The 25960-nt window shown below is 43.3% G+C and overlaps 3 protein-coding genes across 5 annotated transcripts; 2 read left to right on the top strand and 1 right to left on the bottom strand.

Annotated features, from left to right (window-relative positions):
• The first annotated feature begins 419 nt into the window (after positions 1-419).
• On the top strand, positions 420-4972 carry LOC133019854 (prenylcysteine oxidase-like). The gene is made up of 7 exons (XM_061086434.1): positions 420-622; positions 1477-1683; positions 1937-2111; positions 2350-2561; positions 3519-3659; positions 4084-4495; positions 4703-4972. Exons 1-7 carry the CDS (start codon positions 514-516, stop codon positions 4950-4952), a joined length of 1506 nt encoding a protein of 501 aa, XP_060942417.1. The 5' UTR covers positions 420-513; the 3' UTR covers positions 4953-4972.
• A 2327-nt stretch (positions 4973-7299) lies between these two features.
• Positions 7300-12486, top strand: exosc8 (exosome component 8). Its single transcript, XM_061086436.1, has 11 exons — positions 7300-7334; positions 8603-8639; positions 8736-8799; positions 9348-9421; positions 9502-9547; positions 10029-10134; positions 10688-10733; positions 10810-10906; positions 10992-11112; positions 11193-11299; positions 12275-12486. Exons 1-11 carry the CDS (start codon positions 7318-7320, stop codon positions 12391-12393), a joined length of 834 nt encoding a protein of 277 aa, XP_060942419.1. The 5' UTR covers positions 7300-7317; the 3' UTR covers positions 12394-12486.
• On the bottom strand, positions 12411-24813 carry supt20 (SPT20 homolog, SAGA complex component). 3 transcript variants are annotated; one of them, XM_061086419.1, is made up of 24 exons: positions 24742-24813; positions 24223-24318; positions 24049-24084; positions 23346-23471; positions 22650-22776; positions 22441-22544; positions 22138-22254; positions 21989-22042; positions 21685-21824; positions 21387-21543; positions 21002-21058; positions 20790-20867; positions 20201-20370; positions 20080-20112; positions 19856-19967; positions 19535-19640; positions 19132-19278; positions 18348-18657; positions 18157-18272; positions 17984-18039; positions 16987-17097; positions 16160-16250; positions 15506-15594; positions 12411-13427 (listed from the first exon to the last, which is right to left on the bottom strand). In XM_061086419.1, exons 2-24 carry the CDS (start codon positions 24223-24225, stop codon positions 13281-13283), a joined length of 2487 nt encoding a protein of 828 aa, XP_060942402.1. In that variant the 5' UTR covers positions 24226-24318; positions 24742-24813; the 3' UTR covers positions 12411-13280. The 3 variants fall into 3 exon arrangements, with proteins under 3 accessions (XP_060942402.1, XP_060942399.1, XP_060942401.1); XM_061086416.1 differs by lacking the exon at positions 24742-24813 and having other exon boundaries at positions 18157-18269; positions 24223-24310; XM_061086418.1 differs by lacking the exons at positions 15506-15594; positions 24742-24813 and having other exon boundaries at positions 24223-24310.
• Between the last annotated feature and the right edge of the window lie 1147 nt (positions 24814-25960).

The following is a 25960-nucleotide window of genomic DNA, read 5'->3' as shown; positions in this document are numbered from 1 at the left end:
AAGGTGCAGTGGCAAGATGATGGTAATAGTACTGATGATATGATGGTAATGTTATTGTTACACAGTATATAAAAATAGTACAGTATATATAACATAATATATATTTATATATGATAGTAATTATACCAATATAATAGCAGTATATAGTAATAATGGCAGCAACCGTATATATAATAATACAGTAAATAATATAGGTTACTATACTTCCAGGTATTTCTATTTTATTTGACATAGTCATGAGTTTATATAGTTTATATACAATCAACATTGTATTCAGATTATATTTCGTATCGCGGGAACGTGCACAAAGCGCGTCCACGCTTGTATGACGCAGAGCAGTTTAGACGGCTGTGATTGGCTGAGACGAGGCTGCGGTTCTGGTGACGTCATGTTGCCGGAAGTAAACGGTCCATCAGGGACTGGAGCTGACACCGCCGCGGCTGCTCTCCTCCACGGTTCCTCCCCGGCTCTCCTCCCGGTTCCTCCCCGGCTCCTCCCGGCTCTCCTCCCGCTATGGACGGCTCTCTGCTGCCGCTGCTCGCCGCCCTGCTCGCCGCCTGCTCGGTGGTCGGAGATCCGGAGGGACTCGCTCCCGTCGACGCAGCTCCGCCTTCGAAAATAGGCAAGGAAGCCCGGGGTCAAAGCACCACAGCCGCCCGCTGGATGTAGCTAGCGCTAGCATCCAGCTACAGGCTAATAAACAGACATTTACCTGGAAGCAAACTCATTTTAAACGTTATATTTATCTCTGTGTGCTACTGCAGCTTCATTGATATCTAGCTATTGGGTTGTAAGCAAATTTTGAATGTATGTTTAAGTTAATGTTGTTTTAATTAGATTTTGCTGAGGATCCAATATGATATCCAAGTAATTAGAGATCATCCAAATCGTTAATTGTCCAAAGAGGTTTCTACTGATTATAACAAAATGGAAACAATTCTCGAAATAACAATGTCAGACAGATCCTCTTCTAAAAAATGACGCAACATAAATATGTTGTATTTATGATAACATGTATTCTGCACCTGACACCACATTGCACTATATATATCTTATAAAAGTACTCCTTATATAGTGTTATGTTCCTGAAACATAGCTGCTGTAACACATACATTCTATCAATCTATAGATCTATACATCTATGTATACATCTTTCTGTCTTTCTGTCTATCTGTCCATCTATCTATCTATCTTATTATCTATCTATCTACCTATCTACCTATCCATCTATCCATCTATCCATCTATCCATCTAACTATCTACCTATCCATCTATCCATCTATCTATCTACCTATCCATCTAACTATCTACCTATCCATCTATCCATCTATCCATATATCCATCTATCCATCTAACTATCTATCTATCTATACATCTATATCCTCTATACACTTATAGAGAGATAGATAAATCCTTGTGATGATCACACTCTCTCATTCTGATTTCACTCTTCTTCTGTGATCCTCTGTGCTCCAGCGGTGATCGGGGCGGGGATAGGAGGCAGCGCCACGGCCCACTTCCTGCGGCAGCACTTTGGTCCCGAGGTGCAGGTGGACGTGTTTGAAAAGGGAGAGGTCGGAGGTCGTCTCGCCACCGTGACCGTGAATCACAATGACTACGAGTCTGGAGGTTCCATCATTCACTCCCTGAACCTCCACATGCAGGACTTTGTCAAACAGCTTGGTGGGTGCACGCACACACACATACATACACACACACACACACGCATGCACACACACACACACACTTCATGGTTTGTGTAATATAATGAGAAATATAGATATTTTTTATTTGAAGTTATCTGTCCTTTCTCTTTCCCACTGTAAAGTTTCATCTCCATAGTAAAAGTGAAAAGAAAGAAACTCAATAGTAAATAAATCCCCCCCTATTCTGTGTGTGTTTTTCCTATTGTGTTGTTTTGTGTTGGCCCCTGAAGGTATGAAGTACCGCCGCAGCGTGGCGGGAAAGACGGCGGTGTTTAACGGCAAGGAGATGATTCTGGAGGAGACAGACTGGTACCTGCTGGACCTGTTCCGACTGTGGTGGCGCTATGGCATCAGCTTCATACGCCTGCAGATGTGGGTGGAGGAAATAATGGAGAAATTTATGAGGTAAGCCAGAAATATGACTTGTGGTTTAGTCTCATGAACATGCACACACCGTTGTCTCTGTAGGAGCGTGTCCTCAGCGGAGGTAATCACCATTCTAGTTTATCTCTTTATCACTGTCGTCTGTGTAATCAGCTGCAGTGAACCTGAGCCTATATCTCTCTCTTTGTTTATCGGTGATGCACAGACTTTTCCTTTGACTCATGTAGTATTTCCATCTGTATTCACATGCTTATTGAAGGATTTACAAGTACCAGGCCCATGGCTACGCCTTCAGCTCGGTGGAGGAGCTGCTGGACTCTCTGGGAGGAAGTGGTTTCATCAACATGACACGTAGGCCGCTCTCCGATTCGCTGCTGGAGCTGGGCGTGTCACAGCGCTTCATCGACGACGTGATCGCACCCGTCATGAGGGTCAACTACGGGCAGAACGTCAGCATCCCAGCATTCATAGGTCAGATGAAATGAGTGCTGGAGTCAATGTCTGGCTACAGGAGGAGAGTGAAGAGAGGGAGGGGACAGGAAAACCTGCGGGCAGCTTATAATTATCTTATAGAACTTGACACTGTCTGTTGTGAGTGACTGTGTGTGTGTGTGTGTTGTTGTGCCCAGTCCCTTCCGGACCAGACAGCGTGTTCGTTGATTCGAGGTTCAAGTGGGAAAGGTTAATAATTTAGACAAGTTCAAAAGTTTCACAGTAATACGTTTATTGTATAAGAACAATACTTACAGAGAGTCTCTGGAGTTCTGCTGGACACGTCACCAGGTCACTGGATCATGTCGAGAAGCAAAAGCCCCCACTTTTCCCAAGTCCACAGTATTTGTAAAAAACACAGCGTGCAACACAGAGGCGGTTCTTTTCTTGAGGGCACTCAGCAATTGGCCAGATGTGTACTGTCTCTCAAAGTGCAGTTTTTGCAAGCACATCATTGTGAGAGAAGGTCCACTCCACCAGGTGTCTCCGACCATTGTGCCCTTATCAAGAAGGGAGTTTTTTACAGTGGAGAGACCCAGCAGATTAGACTTTAGAGGAGGATTTCATATGTTTTTCTCATAATAGTTTGGAAAATGGTTCTTTGTGATAGTCCTGGCGCATCCTCTCTCGTTCCTGAGAATCCGTGCTTTCATTATCTCAAATCTCAAGATGAATTTCCATTATCACGCATCCCCAAGTTGCACTTTGCAATCAGATTAACACTCAAATGGTTGCGCTCTGTGTTTGACCCTGTATTTGAGTCCAGAAATTATATATCACTCCAGGATAAAAGAAACAGTTGTAGTATTGTTAATTCTATAGACTACACAGCTAATTTTGATTCACAGGATATAATGTAGGTAAAATATAGTAAAATATATTCATAAGATAGAGAACAAAACATAGATATCTCAACAGTATGTGTGTGTGTTTCAGGTGCTGTGTCTTTAGCTGGTGCCCAGAACAACCAGTGGGCCGTGGAAGGAGGAAACAAGCTGGTGTGTTCTGGCCTGCTGAAGATAGCTAACGCTAACCTGCTGCAGGCAGAGGTCAACACCATCTCCCCCATCCAGACAGGTACTTCACCCTGATATTGTCTGAATGTGACCACACTGAGCAACCTACTTTTTTTTATACAGATATAAATGGATTTTCAGTTTATGTATAGGCAGCAATCAAACAGTCCAGAGGTTTGTCCTAACGCAGCATATTTAATAACCCTTGTACAAGGCAGGAACATATTTCAACAAACTGGACCGATGCAGATTCTGCCCCGCAACACTGACACCCAGTGGCCAGAGGCATTATTTTTTGGGGTTTGCTGTCCCATCCTTGTGAGCATGAAATCTCAAGAGGGAATATCTTGGGTATAAATGTTTACTTGTACCTCATTTACACTGAAATTAGTGAAAGTGCAGCGGATGGCGGAGATGTACAACCACAGGGCTAATTCTAGTTTGTAATATAGTGTTGACACTGACTTTATGTGTTTTTCCTGTAGGGGAGTCTCTCCAGTACCAGCTGAGCTTTACCACGGCAGCAGGAACAGGATCGGACCTGTATGACATTGTCGTGTTGGCGACGCCGCTCCCTGCCAGTGTCGAGTCTGGATTCCAGTTCCAGGGTTTCACGCCTCCCTTTGACCAGCTCCCCGGCAACTACCACAGCACTGTAGCCACCATCGTCCACGGTTACCTCAACACCTCTTTCTTCGGCTTCCCCGACCCGCGCCTGTTCCCCTTCGCCAGCATCTTGACATCTGAGACCCCCGATGTGTTCTTCAACAGCGTGTCGAGCGTTTGCCCCGTCAACATCTCCTCAGGGTTCCGGCGTAAGCAGCCGCAAGAGGCTGGCGTCTATAAAGTGTTCTCGCCACAGCATCTGGAGAAGTCTCAGCTCAAAACCCTCTTCAGGTCAGCCGCTTCCTTTCTCTATAGGTCTTCATGGTTTCAAATGCATATTGTTTTCCATTTGGTTCAGAAAGTAAGGAAAAGGAACATCATATTTTTAACTATATTTGAATGTATAAGCTGATATTGTCTGAGCGCCTGTCCAAACCCAACAGATATTCAGTGTCTCTCATATAACATCTGCTTTTATGTTGTTCTTCTCATGTTTAGGTCGTACTACTCGGTGCAGGAGACAGAGTGGCAGCCCTTCTCTCACTACAGCAGCAGCCAGGGTCTCCCGCCTGTGGAGCTCCACCCCAACCTCTACTACCTCAACGGCATCGAGTGGGCCGGCAGCGCCATGGAGATGAGCTCAGTGGCCGCCAAGAACATCGCCCTGCTGGCATACCACCGCTGGAACCGACAGGTGGACATGGTGGACCAGAGAGATCTGATGCACAGAATCAAGACGGAGTTATGACCTGAATGTCATGACACGCTTCAGTGCGTGTGGAAGAAAGGGGGAGAGATGGTTTCTGGGTAATTGCGGCTCCGAAGAGCTGAGATCCAACCCAGGAGCCTGTGCCAGAGTGGATTTGAATGGACCAGGGCATGTGGGGGTGTCAGCTTTATACCAAACCAGTAACATATACGTTGTTGATACAAACAGAAAAACAACTCCGTAAAAGCCGATTTGATTTTGCTAATTGCATCTTTGTCTGTGCCTGGGACACATCAAATATATGAGGCATGTTGGCGTATTGAGAAGTGATCGGCTGGTGATACTCGTGGTTGAATTGTCGCTGCAGGCAGCTTTTCTCCAGGAATTAGGATCAGTGGAAACCACAAGCTGATATTTATCTCAGTAGAAAGTGAATGCACTGGAGGGAGATTGTTTTCTTTAAGAGTTGCTGGTGCTTTGTGTAATTTAATAATCCTGTTTGCACGTCAAGACCTTTTGACACTCGTGGGCTGAAGACTCAAAAGATGCGCAAGACGCTTGAACTGCTGCTTTTTGTCTTTGCTGCAGCAGCTAGTGATTTAGCTTGAGGCAAATAAACAAGCTCTGACGTCTCATCAGACACAACGGCAGCAACACCGTCATTTTTGTAAATTAATAAAAGTAGTTATTTATTATGACTCACGGTAGTGGCCACTGGTGCTCTGCTCTGTTTGACTATTTAATCATCTCCCCTCTCCGCCTGATTTAGTGGCACAATCCTCTGGAAAAAACATGTCTTTCTTCGGGGGGGGATTGGAGCCATCAAGCTCGCTGCTGGTGGTCATCATGACACTCTCAGCCTTTTGTCTCAAGCCCTAAAGCCTGGTGGAGAGCCATCCATCCTTCATCCTTTATCTATACTGCTTTTCCTTTGAGGGACACAGGGAACTGGAGCCAATCCCATTAGACATTAGGCAAGAGGCAGGGCACACCCTGGAGGGACCACATATCAAGACACACAATAATTCACATTCACAACTACGGGTAATTTCGCACCAATAAACCTAATTCTGCATGTTTTGGGACTTGGAGAAGATTCCAGATTATCCCACACAAACAGAAAGACCCCGGCCCAAGCAGCATTCCAACTGGGAGCGTTCTTGCTGTTAGGCCACTTTGCTAATAACCACCGTGCCGCCCCTGGGTGGACATCTTGCTTATATTTAATAAGGTTGGACAAACGCATGAAGATAGAATTAGATATACGACTTCCAGCAATGTATGGTGTTGAAAAGGATTTGGTGTTATCATAAGAAACCACCAACTGTTAGAGAAATGCCTTCTTTTATGAATGTGTGGATTTACTGTGGATTTTGACTGAAGTGGATTACTGGACTGTTCACATTAAAAAGGGCTTCGGTTGATGGGTGTGATTGTGATAAGAAAACTCGTAGAAATGTAAATAAAAGCTTTTTATTCTTTTGTTTTGCACAGCTGACGCTTCAAGGCTTTACTGTGCAAATGTAGAAATGGTATCCACTAGATTGGATGTAAGAAGAAAGGCAAATAAACACAATGAACATTATGGAAACGTTTTTTTCACAGTCTTCTTCTTCATGGACTTTGCTCTGTTGTCATGATGATGGATCTGATCTGTTTACATGATTTCTAGCTCAGCACATTTTTAGGACTCCTCATCTGTGTTGGAATAAAGTTAATCACGACGAAAACCATGTGATGAAGCTGAAAGCTCCGACACAACCTAGTGGGACACCTTTGCAAAATCAAAGGTACAGTCTGTGTATTTGAATGACGAAATCAGTTATTTTACTTGAAATTACAGATAAAACAAAGTTCTCGATTACAAGTAAGTGACCTTTATTTTAAATAGAAATTAAAAGAAACAAACTGGAAACAGAATCAACTTCCTGGCAACATTTCTTAAAGACCCGTTCTACGCTAACAACATGTCAGGTATGAGTATGATGTTCCTAATAAAGTGACTCCCAGTGTTTTGATGACAGCCAGTGATCAAAGGACCTTTGTTGAGATGCCGGATATTTTAACAAAGTTTTGAAGACATTTCTTCAAGAAAAAAGCAAGAAATAGCAAAATAAGTCGACCTATTTCAACAAAAGTCAAAATCTGTCAATCTGAATAACAGTCCAGTGGAAATAAAGACTCCTGACATCAACAAATAAAACCACTTGTCAAAGATAAATAACAGAACAAAAAAAGCAACTGTTCGATTCCTTCAGCATCTCAGATTTATTTGAAATCAGTTTTCCACTACGAGTGACTCATCTTTCCATCAGAGGAGAAAGTGGGACAATCGCATATGAGCCTCCCTCCTTCCCGGCCACCGTAATACGGAAACCAGACCCACGTGGTTTATCAAAACATCATGGCGGCCGGTTTCAAGTGAGTTTCCTCGGACCTTCGACTCTTTCTCCACTTTTATGTCTCTTTTAAAGACAAGTTTTACTCTCACGTCGTGATAAACACACACAGGACGGAAGAGCAGGTCGTTGCTAGGTTATAGAAACAGGAACTAGGTGGCGCTGTTCGAACCTGGTGCTGGTGACGCGGATCTGATTGATTCATGATGGTTCGAGTCTCTTTCTGTGTTGACTTCAGTCCATATTTAAAATCTGACTGTCAGACAATCTATTATATATTATTTTATCCTTTTATTCCACATGCAAACCTCTTTTTGTGAATCTCCCCCAAATATATACACCGACATACGTTTTTCTATTCATATCGTAATGTACACTATTATACCTGTATATTAATATACATCTTTTTATTTTTGTACTAGCATTTTATACTTAGACAGTCTCTCTATATGTATATGCTCATGTATGGATTTGTCCATTTCAACCTCTCCTTAGACATAATGCACAAATACAGTTTACACCTCGTGCAATCGTACATTATGTACATACTCTGTGTTTTTATTTATTTATTTAAATTCTATTGGCTTTTTTAAATTCCTCATTCTGACTGTCTGCTGCTCTGTGAGTTTCCTCTTTGTGGGATTAATAAAGTTAGAAATTAAAAAGCCTTTATTGTGATCAGCAACAGAATAAAAGACAATGCACTCGATCCAGTGCACAAACACAACACACACACATGTAAAGGAATTCATATTCATACGTACATATTGCACATGATCACTAAAAAGTTGCAGTGCAAAATCTGAGTAAAATCATAAGAGTTGTAGTGTTTGTTTTGTGTGTTGGTTTAGAGTTTGAATGGGGGAGAAACTTTGTGAATCTGTCGGTTCGATGACGACCTTCTGTACAGCTGTTTAAATTTATTTACTTTGCTGTTATTAGGGAAGTTTTGTAAAAATAAATGTAAGTATTTCAAAACCCATTTTAGGTCATGGTAAGAATGAGTTAAGACTCTTAAACTAAAAAGCTTGTAAACTGCTTTCATACTAGATAAGATATTCTGATCGATTCCCCAATTCTGTTTGTATTTGTTGTTTTGTTTTCCTTTTTGTGTTTTCATGATATCTGTACTTTGTGTTTCCTCTTTGTTTCCACTCAAACTGAGACTGAATTGTTGTATAACAAAAGCAGAAATGAGTCCTGCTTTTATTTGCAATACAATTTGATAATAATTTTTAAAACGATAACGGTGGCAGCCATTAAGCTTGGTTTCCTCCTTTGTTCCCACAGGACTGCTGAGCCTCTGGAGTACCACAGGAGCTTCCTGGTCAGTGACTGAAAACACACACATTCTGACTTGAAGGTTACACATTAGTATTTATCTTTAATACAACAATATAACATCCAAACGTTTCCCCTTCAGAAAGAAAACTGCAGACCTGATGGACGAGAGTTGTCAGAATTCAGAACCACGACACTGAACATAGGTGAGACTCAGAGCCGATGGAATTAAGCTTCATATTTATATAAACAGCTTGTTGTACTTTTTATAAAACATAACCATATTCTGAGTGGTTATAAGAGTTAAAGTTAAAGACAAACTGTCCATTTAAATAGTTCAAATTTTCACCAAAATTAGTTAATGTCGTCAAGACAAGAACAAAGATTGGTCTTTGGTTTTTGAACGATTGTATAGATTATTTATTTTATTATTTGTCTGAAATCTTAACAATGATGATCAGCCATTAGTGATCAATGCACGTTTACACACATGCAAAATACTATTGCACTACTTTGTTTATGGCTCTCAGGTCACTGAGTGTTCATTTCTGCTCCTTCAGGGTTGTTGATGAATTCCTGTGATTGATCTGTGACACAAACGTGTGTGTGTGTGTGTGTGTGTGTGTGTGTGTGTGTGTGTGTGTGTGTGTGTGTGTGTGTGTGTGTGTGTGTGTGTGTGTGTGTGTGTGTGTGTGTGTGTGTGTGTGTGTGTGTGTGTGTGTGTGTGTGTGTGTTATATTTCCTCTCTGCTCAGGGTCCATATCCACAGCCGACGGCTCAGCTCTGGTGAAGTTGGGAAACACGACAGTGATCTGTGGGATCAAAGCGGTAAATGATCACGAAGCTCGTTTCACTGATTCTGGATCCGATAAACCGATGTTTACTCTCTGTGTTTTCTTCCTGTGCAGGAGTTGACGAATCCTCCAGTGGAGGCGCCTGGTAAAGGCTACATCGGTAAGTACAGCATGAAGGTGTCAGGAGCAGGAGTCAGGCAAAGTGCTCTGTGTGAATATAGACCCGACCCAAAACTCACCTAAAATACTAATTACACACACTCGTAAATATAACTCCCCTTAACATTCCTATTCTCTTTCATGAGGATCCATTAATTATTTTAAATGTTGAAAAACATCTTGCACATTTCGCAATGTTTATGAAAGTGGGGAAAAGAATCTTGGATCTGCCCCTGATGCAGATACAGCCCCATCACATCCTTACACTAAGATTCATGGAAATCTGTCCTGAAGTTTTTGCTTTTGATTAATCTTACAAACCAACAAGTCATAAAAAAATGACTGAAAATGTGTTGTAGTTGTATTTATTTTTCAGAGCTGAACTGTGTCTAATGGGACTGTGAATGTGTCTCATGTATTGACCATTTTGATCCTAATAAACAACCCATCACTGACTGCAGCTGTCTGTCCATCCTCCTTAGTGCCCAACGTGGACCTGCCGCCTCTGTGCTCGTCCCGCTTCCGACCGGGTCCGCCAGGAGAACAGGCCCAGGCCGCCAGCCAGTTCATCGCAGATGTCATCGAAAGGTGCCGTAGATTTTAACAGACAAGTCTCAGCTTTCATCAGTGAGTCGCTGCTTTCAGACGTGAACTGACCTCTGGGTAATCTCCAGACATCCAGAGTTTCTCCTGCAAAACCTGCGAGTAAAATCTCCAGATAATGTCAGTGAGCCCGTGTGAGAGCACAGCAGGAGATCCTTCTCCGCGAGGGAATGGGTGTGTTGATGAGGTTTCTAACACACACCTGATTCAAAAGCAGAAAAAGCACCTGCAAAAGAATAGAAATATCTCTCTAAAGCGGTATCATCTGGTCCACGTGCTTTCATCAAAAACACATGATCTCCACAGTTGAATTTATCTGTACATCCTGCCTCTGCGTTGCTCCACCCTCACCTGACCGCTCCAGATACTTCTGTGGTGTGATGCGTCAGAGCGGAGAATCTCTTGCAGCGTTGCTCATATGCGAAAAGGCAAACTCAGGACGTTCTCAGGAGTTCATGTCTGAAAGCAGCTGGTGTTAACCCTCCTCATGCCTGTCGATGCTTTTACTAACCTCCATGTTTTCCTCTGGGTCTGGCAGCTCTGAGGTGATCCAAACAGAGGACTTGTGCATTGAAAGAGGAAAGGTGAGTAGTGCACGTACACTGCTACAACTGTAAAGATTGGGACGGTTGGTTGTGACTGTGCTGGTTGTGGTTGCAGCTCTGCTGGGTGCTCTACTGTGACCTGATGTGTCTCGATTACGATGGGAACTTGTTGGATGCTTGTATCGTTGCCCTGCTGGCTGCTCTGAAGAACAGTACGTGCTATTAAAAGTGACCTCTCTTTTTAATGAGCTGCTTTTCATCCGTAAGTTTACTTCACTTCTTCCTGTTCGCCCACAGCGCAACTCCCAGAGGTGACTATCAGCACAGAGACCAGTGCACCGGAGGTCAATTTAGAGAAGAGACGTGGGCTTCACATCCAGAAACATCCAGTCGCCACCTCTTTCTGTATCTTTGATGAGTAAGTGACAGATTTTTCAGGACGAGGTGAAAAGGTCATTCTGTGTTAGTGAGTCTGACTCTGGTCCGATCTGTGTGCAGCTCCATACTGATCGTAGACCCCACGGCCGAGGAGGAGAGTCTGGCCACCGCTCAGCTCGCTGTGGTGACGGATGAAGAAGGTCGACTCTGCTCTTTACACAAACCAGGTCAGAATGCACAGAGGGAAGTGACTGGCTTCTCTCCTCATGAGGAACTCTCAGAGCTGTGAAGGATGTTCAACCAGCCAGTTTGTTTTAAGAGCACGAATCATGCATTGAAAGTAGTTCATCCCTGGATAAATCAATCAACCAATATGAAAACAAGAGTAAATCAGAGGTCATGTTGCAGATGATGCAGGATTAGAGGCTCAAGTGGAAATGATTCTTTGCTTCAGTCAAAGCTTTGCAACTTTTATTGATCAACAGCGCCCCCTGAACCCATATGTGGGGACTCATTCTGTTCGGCTCCATGTCCAAGTGACTTTTGATTTGAGGTGTATATTACCCATGATCCTTAGCTTCCTGAACCAGAAGTTCTGCAGCTCTCCACCAAATTGTTTATAATTCTTCATATTTTAAAAGTTTCCTGCTGAATATTAAAGATAAACTCTGGTTTTTAATAACTTAAGTCTTTGTAACTGATCTGCAGTCAGCTTTACTCTTCTACTCGCTGCACCTGATTTACATATAGCAGGAACAGGGAGGAGAGGGAATGAAGGGGGAAAGATTCTCTCTATTCCGAAGTCACTCATTTTAATGAAGCTATTATAAAAGTAAAACGTTGCTATGAATAATCAAAATAAATGAAAGCATCTGAATTATATCCGACTTCTCCCTCTGTTGCTGGATTCTATAGAAAGTATATGAAGTAAAATGCAGTTTAAATTCCCACTGAGTTTTGAAAGCAACCACATGATCTTGTAATTTCTAATCTTTTAGTTTTTCAGTAAAATCAGTAAAGCTTGTTTGTAATGATTTGTTTGCCAGGGGTAGTTTTTTGTTGTTTGTGCCGGTTTCATAAATATCAGCATAAACCCAGTTTTGTGAATTGTATGTGGAGTTAAATGTTGTATGTGCAGAAACCCTGTATGAAGTTGAATGAGGAAATAAACTCCCTGTGAAACATCTTTCCCTCTGGCCCAGGTGGGACGTCCCTGTCAGGAGAGAAGCTGCAGGAGTGCATCAGCCGAGCAACAGTACGACAGAGAGAGATCCAGAAACTCATCAACAAAGTTCAACACAGTGTGAAGACAGATCAATAAAGAGCCTCAGACCATGCTTTGTTTTATCTAAAAGCTGTATTTTCCACTGTCAATATATATTCTGTTTAATAACAATAAAACTGCTGACAAAGACTGCTTAAAAAATTATTTCATAGTGTCCGGAAACACCTCACACGCACACATACACACACACTCAATTGATGTCTTGTAAGAATACGCTCATTGCTCCTGATCAAATTTTTAAAAAGAAAAGCCTTTTCAAAATGTGCTGTTCCAAAGCAGGTTCCTCATCTTGCATGTTGATCTTGAGACCTTGGTTGAGCCCTGTGTCGGGGTCGCCTACAGAAGAAGGACTTCCAACAGGCTGAGAGGTAGAGAGCTGCCCCCAGGCACTGCTCCAGGATCAGATTTGCATTTTCACATGTAATGGCTGTGTGGAGGATTTGGTGTTGATGAGCTCAGTTGGGATCCTTGCTTACAGGGCAGTTTCTACCAGGGGGTGGGGTTGGGGGGGGGGATCACCAATCAGAGGCGGGAGGACCAGGAAAGCTCCGAGGAATCCTCGGTGCGTTCATGATCCTCTCAGGCCTCAAAACAAATTGGTCTTCCTGAAGGGACGATGTTTCACTGCGGAAGCCCAATTCCTACCAGAACCATTTTTCTTCTTTTCAAAAAATATCACTACGGTTCTTTAAGCGTAAGGCTCCCTGTTCTAAAAAGCTCATAATTCATGGTGGACACAGTTTAGGGTTTTTCCAAAAACCTCTGACGATCATTACATAGGAATTTGTCAGCTAGAAAAAGACAAACAAATGGCAAAAAAAAGTCTTGTTTTTTTCTGTCTGCAGCCTCCACAGTGAGACAGACAACGAGCACAGTATGGATCATTCATGATCTTGTGTTGTGTTAGTGTGATTTTGAGTCTGTCATGATTTCGTGAGGGGCTGTGGCGTGCTCCTCTTCCTCTTACTTCTTGGCTGGCTGGCGGTATGTGGCCGTGGCGCCCCCCCCTGAGGAGCCGCTGCTCCCATAGCCATTTGCTGCTGCTGCATTTGGTGATGCAAGAATTGCAACTGTCCCATGCAGAGAGAAAGATGGAAAAACAAAAGATGTCAGTGGCAGTTTAATTTGCGTTACTACAGACAACATAGTGCACGTGTGGGTCTGAGGTACGTGTGAACCTCTGCAGCATCGTTACAGAAACACCGGCACCAGTGTTGAGCAGACTCCTGCATGAGGCACATCCATATCACTACGTTGTCATATGAAAAAACGTTTCACACTAAATCAGTCTGTGCCCACACACATTTAATATCTGTTCATACTAACAACTAAAAACACATAACATGATGATAACACTCAGAGAGACTGCTTGATTAAGAGCTTGTCTCCTCGGCATGTAAACGGTTGTAAAACTCGGAATTTAGTTAGTTTAGACAACAGGAGTCAGCAAAGCCTGTAATTGATTAATCCACATTGCGTTCTAAACTGGAAGCCGAGGCTAACGCCGGTTGTTTTCTTCCGGAAGAGGGTCATGTGACAGGAGCCTGACGAATCAGCGAAGGCTACGCTGTGGCCGAGCGTCTACGTCAACAAACATCTCAGTTTCTGCTCTGCTTCTTTCTCTTCAAACTCAAACGTAGTAATGTGGATGTAGCCTGAAACGGGAACAGATTACCAGCACCATGCTCAGTGTCAGAGACATATGTGTATATATATATATATTTAATGAGTGGCATGGGTTAGTGAAGCTGAACTGAAGCCTGGTACGACAGACAGGAGTAGAGAAACACAGAAGAGGTGGTTATTGGGTTGCGGATGGAGGTGAGGAGAGGGAAGAGATACAGGTGGGGGGGTGGGGTGGGGGGGTATTGGGGGGAGAGGCAGGATACAGTCAAGCAGCACCAGTGGCGTTCTCTTCTGGAGACCGCGGTTATTGGCCGGGATCCTCGCAACAACACACATGCAGCTCAGCAACTGTGCTCCCTGCTCAGAGTAAGTCAGCAACTTCAACTGGGCAAAAATAAAAATCTTTCAACACTTTATGCTTCATGCTTTCAGTGAAACAGTCGAACATCTGTAATGTGTCTTAATGCAGTCAGCAACATCTCAACAGTACAAACCCGATAACCCTAGTTCACATGTTGCTAAGTGCTTTGTAAGAACATGCCTCCCACTTCCACACGCTGTTAGTCGCTGCCACCGGGAAGTGCCACAAGCTCTGGTGTGTGTGTGTTTGTGTGTGTGTTGTGTGTGTGTGTGTGTGTGTGTGTGTGTGAGTTGGCTATTGGGAGAACTGGGACGGCTGTGATCTTTGTCAAACAACATATCAAACAAACATACAACACAAGATGGAGTGAATGTTGTGGATCTACAACAAAGAAATAAAAAACAATATTTCAACGAAGAAAGTGGTGACGGAGGATTTGGATGAATATCAGACCCGGGGTGAAATAGTTTCAAGTCCAATTAGAAGTAAACTTAAATGATTGAGGGATATATTCTGAGTTAAGGCCTTTAGGCAATTTGATGAGTGGCCTGTTTGATCCTAGCTTCACTTTGGCTGCATCACATCATATGTTTAAGACAAAATAGCCGATGAATAGCTGCAGACAAATAAATTCAATAAATTGACAAATAAACTGAAGCAAATCCTTGGAAAAATCGACCTGGGTCAGAAATAATTGTAATAAAGCTTGGGTTCAAAAAATATTAAGAAAGTGCAAATAAAAAATAAAACATCTATTGTGCAAAGGCCTTTATTGTTATAAATTTCTAAGGGTTTTCATCTGTTTAGATGGATAATTGATTATCAAATATATGATCAATCGTTTTTTTACAATGGTAAATGTTCTGAAGATTCAGCCTCTTCAGCCTTAAATGTATTTTTATTCTGTAAAACACAGAACTGCATGGTTTGCAACGGGTTTTTAAAAACATATTTAGATATTACCAAAGGTTTAAGGAAATTATGAAGCTCCTGATAAGTAATTCTTAATTCAGACTTTAATAAACTGATTAACCATCAGTGAGCTAGTTCAGCCGGCTACACAAGGACCGGGACAGTTGGCCGATTATCTAGTCTCAGTGTTCGTCTCCTTCAGAAAAGTGTATATATATGTGTATACAGATGTTAAAGTTGCTGTATTACTTGGATCTGTGGCTGGTGCTGCTGCTGAAGCCTTGGAGAAGGCAGCGGGCGCCCAGACCCGTCCAGCCCACAGCCCAACTGGGACAGCACTAAGGGGGGAGGAGGAGGAGGAGGGAGAGGGGGAGGGAGCCCCAGAGGGAAGGACGAGACAGATGCAAAAGGAATGGAACCAAGTATGAAGAGAGAAAATGCACATAGAGGCAAAAAGAGGGAGGGAGGGAGGGAGGCCAAAAGCACAGGTCAATGACCATGGAGGTTTTTAAATAGCGTGAATTGGTTGAGCCCGGAAAGGTGAGAGTGAGCAAGGAAGGTGGAGAAGGAGAATAGGAACAGTGCAAAAAGGGAAAGGCATAAGGGTGGGGGGTGGGGGGGCAAAAAAAAGCAACAACAGAGAAACAAAAGAGGAAATGTAGCAGAGGAGAAGGGGAAGTTGAGTCTCTCCTGTCAGTTGTTACATGCTCCGCAGAGAGGAACAATTCATCATGTTGACTCGTCATGTACAGGGATCACAATAATGAATACATTCGTTCATCTGATCTTATTAGTACCAGTTAGTGGCATGATGTCAACTGGTTTTGATTAGAGGACTGAACAAAGAGACAATGGTGTGTGTGTGTGTGTGTGTGTGTGGACTGGGGGGGTGGTGGTTCATACCTGCTGCCTGTGGAGACATAAAGCCTCCGACTCCCAGGTTGATGACGGCCGTTTGCTGGTTTCCTAAACTTTGATCTGACCCCAGGTCGCCCTGCGGAGAGAAACCATGGCAACACAACTCAGTGAGGTCATCGCACACAAACACGATCCACCTTCACTTCTTCAAAACCATCGGCGTCCACGCTTTGACCACAAGGATACGAACACTTGATCAAACTGTTTTTTATAACATTTCTCCAAAGTTACAAACTCTCAATCAAAATAATAACAAATATATTATGACGCCATGAACATGTACTTATTATTAGTATATGTATTGTTTATATAAGTTTTAAAAAGCAAAAGATGATATTTATTTTACTAGTTCTCATCCGTGAGTCCAGAACAGTGAGGATTCAGTCATCATGTGGTTACAGCTTCTCCCACAGTGCCTGATGGAATTTGTCCGTATTAGCTTGGCACTGTTGAGATTCTGGGCTTTTCTCCCTTTATTCTTTGAGGCAGATGTGTTCAAACCTGCTCTTCAATGAGCTTCTCCCCTCACATGTGTCATGAAGTCAGTCAGTCCGTAGATTTTTCCACTGTGACTCAACGCTGGGTCGCCCAGGAAATTTCAAACTCCTTTTCTAAAGCCATATTTGTTAATAAGCTTCGGTCGTTATCCTGTTGGACCAACTATCGCTGCCCCACCTTCTCTTGGGAGGACTTTTCCTTTAGAGCTCTGGCTTCAGTATGGCATCCAGCCCAGCCCAGAGAGGTTACTGGCTCACTCATCAATTCCCTGTTAACTGTATATTCTTCTAAGCAAACTTGGCTGTGCATCTTACCGTCTCGCCCTGCTGCTGAGGACTGGAGGTCGCCGACTGACTCTGCTGTGGGGAGAACTGAGAGAGCTGCTGCTGCTGCAGAGAGTTGAAGATGAGAGGACCAGTGGGGATCTGGGAACGTTACAAAGGGGGGGGGGGGGGGGTGATGGGAGAGTTAGAAAACCAATCAAACAACACAGGGTAACCACACAATCAGTGCTACCACAATATCAAAGCTATAAAAGATATAAAAGGGGATATTTCAAGACAAAGCTCCTGAAGTAAATTGTGTCTTCAGATTATTTCTATTCTTCTTCTGCTTAGTTCCTCTGCAATGGGCCAAGAGACTCTGCATCTCAGGAAGTGGAGGGTAACTCTAAATCTTTGTACATGTTCCCCAGCGTCGTCCTGGCGTATGGTGGAAAGCACCAGAAATGACATAGCTGCGGCTGGCTGTTCCTGCACCGTCCAACTCCAACTTGGCATCTCTACAGACATCTCTGTCACCCCTCCTTAGTGAGGGTCCACAAATATTAACAAATGTCCCCTAAAGGGAGATTTAAGAGTAAAAACAAGGGATTCTGGAGGAGACAAATTTGGAGAATTCTCCACGACAGACGAAACTGCTGTGTAGTGGTGTGGTTTTATATTCGTAAGCGGCGACAACCATCTTTTAGAAGAAGACTGCAAAGAGTCACCGCGCCTCAAGCTTGAGTAAGAAAGGGAAAGGTCTTATGTTGACGTCACCGTTGGCGTGTGCAATCAACCCGTCGCCTTAATGCTGTCAGGGTGAGTGGTTCTATTTCATTTAAGGCACCATACACTAACAGATACACACCCTTGTGGCTTTGGAATCACTACATTAAAACAGGTTTCACTACACTGTGAGTTGCAGGGAAAAGAACATGTGAGGAAATTAAGCTTTGCAGCTGATTCACACGCAGCTCGACACTATTCCAGGTGTCAAATATATGCTCAGGCAGCAGAGTGTCACAGAACAACTGGTACAGAGTCATACCTGCAGGAGGTTCAGTGGTCTCAGTCCGGTGCTGCTGTTCAGGCCAAAGTGACTTCCTGCAAAACAGATCACAAACAAACTCTTAATCTCGTTATTACTCTCTGCAGGTCACAAGGACACAGATTCCTCACATTTTAGTACACATTGTGGAACCTGACATTGAAATCTCTTACCACTCTGTGCTGCGGACTGCATGGTGGGCATCAGGCCTCCAGGTGGCAGGATTCCACTCAGGTTAAGGCCTGGACCCAGCATGGGGTTGGACCCGCTCATCAGGTTCTGAGGACTGCTACAGAGATAGTGGAAGGTCATGAAAAGTGACTAACAAGTGACAATATGGCATCAGAGATTTTGATTCTCTTACCAGACAGAGCCGACCACGTTGATGAAGTTCAGCCCTGTGGGGTTGGCCATGACCTGCGACGAGGAGGTTCCTGTGGTGATGGACGTACCCATGGTGGGCAGGGGAATGGTCATGAGGGGCAGCGGCTGGCTTAGAGCCAGCTGCTGCTGCGTGAAAGGGGTGAGCAGGGCCGGCTGCTGGCTCTGAACCAGGGGAGGGTCTGTGGGGGTGGGGGTCACCGAGAGAGGAGCAGTGAGAAGGTCGGTGGGATGCGGGGTGGAGCACGGCGTGTTGGTGGGCGTGGGCGTGGATGGCTTTGGGGTTCCCGATCCTTACGTAGGAGAAAGTGCATCAAAATATACAAGAATCAAGAAGACACAGAGGGGGACGTTAGTGGGTGAAAGCTACGGTTCAAAACACATAGTCTGTCAGTTCAGTACTTGATTCCTTTACAGAAACTTGGAGAAACTTCCTGAACAACCGCTGAAAAGTTCAGTTTCTGACGATCTGATGCCAGCTGGCTTTAGTCACAATACATGTTATAAAATACAGAGAAAAGTGATCGTGGTGATGCAATTTTTTCTGTATTTGTAAAGTTCCAGTTACGTCCCAGTAGTTTTATGCTTCTACATTTATTAAGACCAGGATCTTTACCAAGAACACTTTTATAATTTCCTAAAACACATATTTCCAGGAAAACTTTGGAGCTTATGTGAGATATTGCAACACAACTCATTTTCAGAACTGTAGCTGTGGCCGTTGACAGAAAGCAGCCAAACAGCTTGTTAGACTCGGCTTTACTCACTCTGTGTGGAGCCCATGGGCGAGAGGGAAGCTGGCGACAGCAGGCTCAGCTCCATAGAGTGCTTCCTGTTCAGAGACTGGCTTTTGGCTGGAGGGGGAGTAGGACACTTGAGCAGACCACTGGTGATTTGTGAACTATATGGATTACCTGAGAGGAAAAGAAGAGCTGACATAAATACACCATTCTCATAAACAGAAAGTATATGAACAGATCTTGTCTACTTTGCTTTCTCGTGTTCTACAATTTCCGGATCACCTTTCAACGCCATGACAAAGGATGCACATTTTTATCTTTCAATCTCAGAATATTCGTAAAAAGATCCCCGTGCCGTTTAGTCTGTATCTGTTTTCTACCATAGGAATAATGTAGGATCATAACATATTTGAGTTTCCTTGAGATGTACCTGAGGAGCTGCTGCCTGATCCTGAAGGCAGTTTGATGGGAGGGGGTCTGTGCTTTACCCCTTTTCCCAAAAAAGACATCTGGACTTGTGGAGAAATACCATCACCCTGCAGATGACATTCAAACATAACGTTTCTTTACCGCAGTGATGCACTGAACTCCTCCAGATAAATTATCCTGAGGTATGTGAGAACAGCATGGTTAATCTTGCAACACAGCTGAGAAGTCGGTTGTTTTCAACATTTACAAAATACTCTGAGTTAGTTTCATAAACTTGGAGGCACCTCAAACTTTTCCTACATCCAAGCAAAGATGCCCTTACCTCATCTTTGCTGGGGGAGGGAGGCGCTGGTCCCACGCTGCCTGAGTTATGGGACATCTTGACCTGACACTTCACATCTTTCTCATACACTCCTTTGTACTGAGTAAGAAACCTTTCAAGCAGATATAACACAGAATTTATACCAAGCTCTCAAATAGCATATCCGTGAAAATTATGTATTTGACAGGATTAGCTTCTCAACCAAAGAAAACACGGCGACTCACCGGTCTGCATCGATCTTCGAGCCTATGAGGAATCTGTGAAGGAGACAAAAGAGATGAAGAATCAGAGTGGCATTTCAAAGTCAGTCACTTACACGGAATTAGTCTCAGAGACTGTGCTTACGGGGGATGTATGAGCTTCAGGTCTGTGCTGTCCTCCTCTGCTTTTGGTTCTTTAGCACAGTAGATTTTCCCGTAAACTAGTGGATCTCCCATCGCCTGGAAGATTGACACCTTGGTCCTCTGTGCTTGGCCCCCCACCTCACACTCGAAAGTGTAGTCATCGATAACCTCCTGTGTAAACACAAGAGCACAAAGAAAGTCAAAGACAAATGTGAAGAAAAATGGTTTTAAAAGGAGGTGAGAACTGATTTACAGAAAACTTGTTAGAAGGATGGGACATGGGCCAAGAAAGTACACATTAAATTGTATGGTCCAGAAGAGGGAGTCGACAGTTAAAGTTTACTTCTTTAACGTTGCGGAAAAGAGCGTCAGGCATGTTTATGGGACTAATATCTACGAGTATGTGCAGTTTGGTTCGGCCTGAAAGAATTTAAGGGGACTGCCTTGGCAGAGGTTTGTGTTCTACTAAGTGCCATTCTAGTTTCCTATGGAGCATTTCACTTTACACACCACCCACCGATTATTTCTGACAGCAACCAACATTGATCTATACCCTCAGAGCCTGTTAATGCTGCTGCCACCACACTTACCTCAGCAGGCCAGATCACAGTAGTGGGCTGAGAATCCTCCAGTTGCAGGGATTTCTCCACCACAGCGTACTTTTCCACCTAAAGCAACACACAAACAAATCCATCTGGTTTGGTACAGGCTGCATTACGGTCAGGAAAGTGAGATCTGTGGGTTTTAAGTGCTGTGTGCTCAAATGTTTACGCATGTTACAGAGGAACACTGAGCTACTCACATCAATTTCCTTCGGTACAGTTAGTTGGCATTTGCTCTGCTTCCACATGTCAACACACTGCAAGGGATGACAGTAAAGATGGTAGAAGAGTAGAAGGGAAAACAGAATGAGCAAAAACAAGGCAGAGAGCAGAATGAAAACAGGCCAATAGCAGGTGAGGAGATTTTCCTCATCAATGGTAAAGTGGGAACTTAGAAGTAATTTATGACTGAAGCTCAAGTTTCATTTATATCTGTTAGTGTTGAGACAGACACAGGTGGATACAATGTTTATGATGTGAGAGAAGGTCTATTAAGAAGTTAAATGCCTCTGTGAACATCATCATATCCGAGTATGTACACAGTGTAACTATGATTTTCCTATTGGATGTATTTTGACTTCCTACATTTCCGATCTTTGAGATCTTCAGGTCTATGACTGGAGCAGGTTTCCTCTCCTTCCTCCTCTGTAGGTAGTCGTAGAGTCGTAGCTGTGGTGGTATGGGCAGGTGGGACAGCTCCTGCTGCCTGTTCAGAGCAGCTCGAGAGTGTCTCTTGAAACACCTATAATGCAGACAAACACAAGAAGTATGTATCTTCTAATACTTTTTCATTTCCACAAGAAAAATATCGGTTAATGTATATTTTTTTCCCCCATGCCGTTCTAAGAGAACTGACTCCAACCCCGGTGAGTGTCTTTTGTACCGTTTCATGGAGCGAGTGTTCATTTTCTGTTTGTTGTATAGCAGGCGGTTGGCTGTGCAGGTGACAGAGATGGAAGGGTCCAGACACAAAGGCTCAGCTGTGGCCAAAATCAACTGACTCTCCAGCTGCAATTTGTCGTCCTGCAACGAAGAAAAACAGACGCTACAGAAAACCCGTGTGCAATGTGCTGGACTAAAGACACTCAAGAAAGAACTGCCTACGATTATGATCAAGTAAAGAAGGAGAGGAGGCGAATCAAGACAATGAAGTGTCTCTGAGATAGAAACCATGATGATTTATTTACCTGTGACCACTTGTGATGGTCACTAGTCATGGCATGGACATCACAGGTCAGAGTCTGTAGGGCAAAAACACAGATATGAACAAATATTTGCTCAAGGAGTGTCTTAGTTTATTTGTTTTACAGTTTGAGAGTTCTTTCTGATAGATTACCTGCATGGTTGGCCGCAGAAGGATGTGTCTGCTCTGGTAAGTCGGCATTTTGGTATTTCCAGACTGCCTGTAGTCTCTCACCTCTACTATTACACAGCCACAGTGGAAGAAGTTGACCTGTAATACAAAACAAATGATGGAGGTCAACCAACAGATAAAAAGCTATCCCACAAATCAAAAGCTTAAACCTTGACAAGCCTTGCTCTCCACTTAGTAATATATACTTTAGAGTACTTTCTTATATTTAAATTAAAATAGTTGATCTACAACCTGATGGATGCATATACACACATGCATACAAACCTGGGATTTCTCCAATAGGTCCACCAGAATAGGAGGCAACTCCTCAGCATCTAAGTACTCCAGCAGTTCTCCCTCTTCATATGGCAGACGGATTGTTTCAGAATCTATAAAAGAAGACAGAAGTGAACAAATGCAGATGATGCCATTTTCATAAACATTCAAAAAACAACTGGATGGACTTGGGTAACTGCTGAAGCGGTTTCTCTTACCAGATCCATTTTTGCCCCTGAGCATTAAAGAATAGCCGTCATTCCCAGGGTACAGGTTGACGACCAGACATGATACAGACTCCTGGGACACCAGCTTCTCCAGTAGATTGACATTTCTCCTCAAATTCTTCAGAAAGACAACAAATAAACAAAATGCACATAAGGGACAAAATCTCAGTTCATTCTCTTAAATACTGATTTACTATTCTTTTCTAAAAGAAAACATAACAGTGAAGCACTGTCACTTTCTTTAAAGTTAAAGATATGACAGGTATTTGTTACTTTACACACATATATATATAAATAAACATACATATATACTTGCTGCTGATGTAAAGAATCAACAAATTATTATTTGGAAAAAATCTTAGTTGATTAAATCCACAAAGTATCAATCAATCTGACGACAAAGGTCATTTTAGTTGCATATTATGATTCATTAAAACTAAACAAAACAAGGGATGGACTTGAAACTTCACTATGAATTGAGAAAGGACCTACTGTAGAAAATGCAGTTTCACAAATCATTAAATCTCCAATATGAAACTCATTACTTCTCTTGCATTAGTAGTAATTCATGCACAGCTTAATGTCTCTAAAAGTAATAATGCTCAATCCCTGCAGATTGAAATAAACAAGGTTTAAATGCACGGCCCATAACGATCTGGTAATAACTGAGTGTGAAGTAATACCAACCTTTAACTCTGGCTCTTTCTCACATTCCTCTATGTACAGCTCATAGAGCTTCTGATACAAACTCTTCCTCCCGCCGGATGAAAGTCTTCTTTTGGCTGGCCGCTGTCGAGCACTTTCAACAATGTACTAAATAATGGACAACACACTGCGTTAATGGATGATGGGACAGAGAGAGTGTGAGTAACATCGTCAGAGCGTTCACATGGTTCAGACCTGGTATTCACTGCCGTCCTGAGAGATTTGATCACAACTGGAGCGCGCTAAGTACGTGTGCTCCGACCCTGACTACTTGTTTTCACTCAATCTGTATTTAAAAAGTGCTCTTCTAGTCTTGATGCTCATTTAAAAAGGGCTTTACAGAACAGTTTTACCATTCGCACACACACATTTACAAAGTGCATCTATGTGCAGCACTTTCTCGACCACACATCACCGACACACTGCCTGCACAGCCATCAGGGGCAGTTTGGGATTCAGTGTCTTGGCCGATGGACACGTTCACACATGGAATGGCAGAGACTGGGATCTTACCACCGACCTCCCGGCCACACACTGTGATTCGAGTGATCGGATCTCAAGACACATTCAGACCTGCACTAAGTACCGACCCCTTGTGATCAGATCACTCAGAAAGGAAGTTAATACCAGAGAACAAGTGGTTTCCTCTTCCTGCAGAGAAGAACATGAAATAATGGCTTTTTACCTCGGCTCGATCCAATGCATATTCCAAAACTTGTTGCTAAGGAAGGGGAGAAAGAAACAATGTGAACTCTCAAACAAGGCAGACACAAACTTTACCAGCGGTGGAATATTTCATTCGCTGCACAGCCATCCCTGAGGATGGCTGTGTGGAGGACCAGGGGGAGATGGAGCTCACCATTGTGGTCCACCGCCAGCTGCAAGGCGAGGGACGGTAGACGATGCTGTCCTGTCTGTCCCACGCTGTCACCTTCCTATAGTGACCATTCACACCCTGCACACAGACAGACACACACAGAGACAGACAGAAGACTGATCAGTACAGACACAGATCCCTCGGTGGACTGGCAGGTTGGTCACTCAGATTGAGGCTCCACTGCCACTCCATTGAAAGATGCGAGCAGCCACAGCTAAACACTGGTGAGTGGATCTACTTCCTCCTCTGAGGAGACTTTGGGGGGAAACGACCACCGGGACGAGGGCGGATGAACCCGGGCGGCGGTGCTTCGGTGCGGGGACCGAGGCTGAGCAGCGACGAGCCCGGTGCTGCCTGTGGCCGTGGAGGCTAGCGAGGCTAATGCTAACATGCTAGCCCCGTTCCCGGTGGGTGAGCTGCGAGTTCCCCGCTAAGCTAACGGTGTTCCCGGCCGTGGGGGGTGCGGGCCGACGGGGGGCTCGCTGATCGGGGGGCACTTGCCTTCGAGGTCGCATAGCGGCGGACAGCAGCTCCGGGGCGAGGAATCCAAATGAAATTGAAATATCGGCGTCTTCATTGGGAAAAAGTCGGAGCGGCAGCCATTTTCTTTCCAGTGTGACAACAACAGCTAAACTTCCGGTTTGAGCGGCGGTGGGCGGGGCCACCTCACAACGAGGGGGGTCGATGGAGACAAGTTTCCTACAAGAGTTTCCTCATGAGACAGAAGTTTAAAGTTGAAGAACGAGCAAATCCACTATAGACATTTTAATAAAAGTATATATATGAATTATATTAAAGTGATATTTCACGAAAAAATGAAACTTTATTCATCATCATCTCAGGAGGTTGTGGGTGAAGTGTTTGAGTCCACAGAACACTTTGGGAGTTTCAGCCAAATCCAATTATATTGAAGCAAATGGTGACCAATACTTCAAACATATAAAAATAACCGTAATTGTTTTTAATGCCTTGTTACTGCTCCTGTTGTGTCCCCCAAGACATTCAAACTATCTACATCATCATCTACAACATGTTTTTTGATATCCTCAGATTTGAATGAGTTGAATTGATATGTAAGGTACTTATCAATGTATGGTAAACAGTATTTAAAAATGTAGCTGTTGGAAAAATATTGATTGAAAAGAGTAAGTACATTTAAATCCTAAAGACGATTAGAGTCTTAAAGGTTCAGTGTGTAAGATTTAGGTAATGGGGTCTATTGACAGAAATCTTATATAAAATAATCCTTGTGATGTTTTCACGATTGTGTTTCATCTAAATGATTTATTAATTGTTGGTTTATTTACCTAAGAATGGGCCCTTTGTATTGAAATACTTTATATTTACATCAGGGGGGGTCCTCTTTAGAGAGGCCGCCATGTTTCTTATAGTAGCCCAAACTGGACAAACTATCTCTTTCATGTTTGGAAGGGGAGGATGAGGTGAGGGATATTCAGCTGCAACATACAACTATGTCACTAAATTCTACACACTGCAACTTTAAAGGACAACAAAAATAGAGTAAAAAATGTAGTCAAAATATTTCACATTATGCATCTCTATTGTGGATGACTTATAATTTGACCGGAGAAAACACTGTACAACAATCATTTTACAACTTGAATCTCACAAGTTCAAGTTTAAAATGTTGCAGCTGTTATTTGTGTTCAAACAAACAATTAAGTAACAATATAAAAGCATTTAACACTTGAGAATCAGT

The sequence above is a fragment of the Limanda limanda genome, chromosome 14 (genome assembly GCF_963576545.1).
Source record: "Limanda limanda chromosome 14, fLimLim1.1, whole genome shotgun sequence".
Lineage (NCBI taxonomy): Eukaryota > Metazoa > Chordata > Actinopteri > Pleuronectiformes > Pleuronectidae > Limanda > Limanda limanda.
The sequence above is the reverse complement of the archived record's forward strand: the minus strand, read 5'-3'. Positions and strand labels throughout refer to the sequence as shown.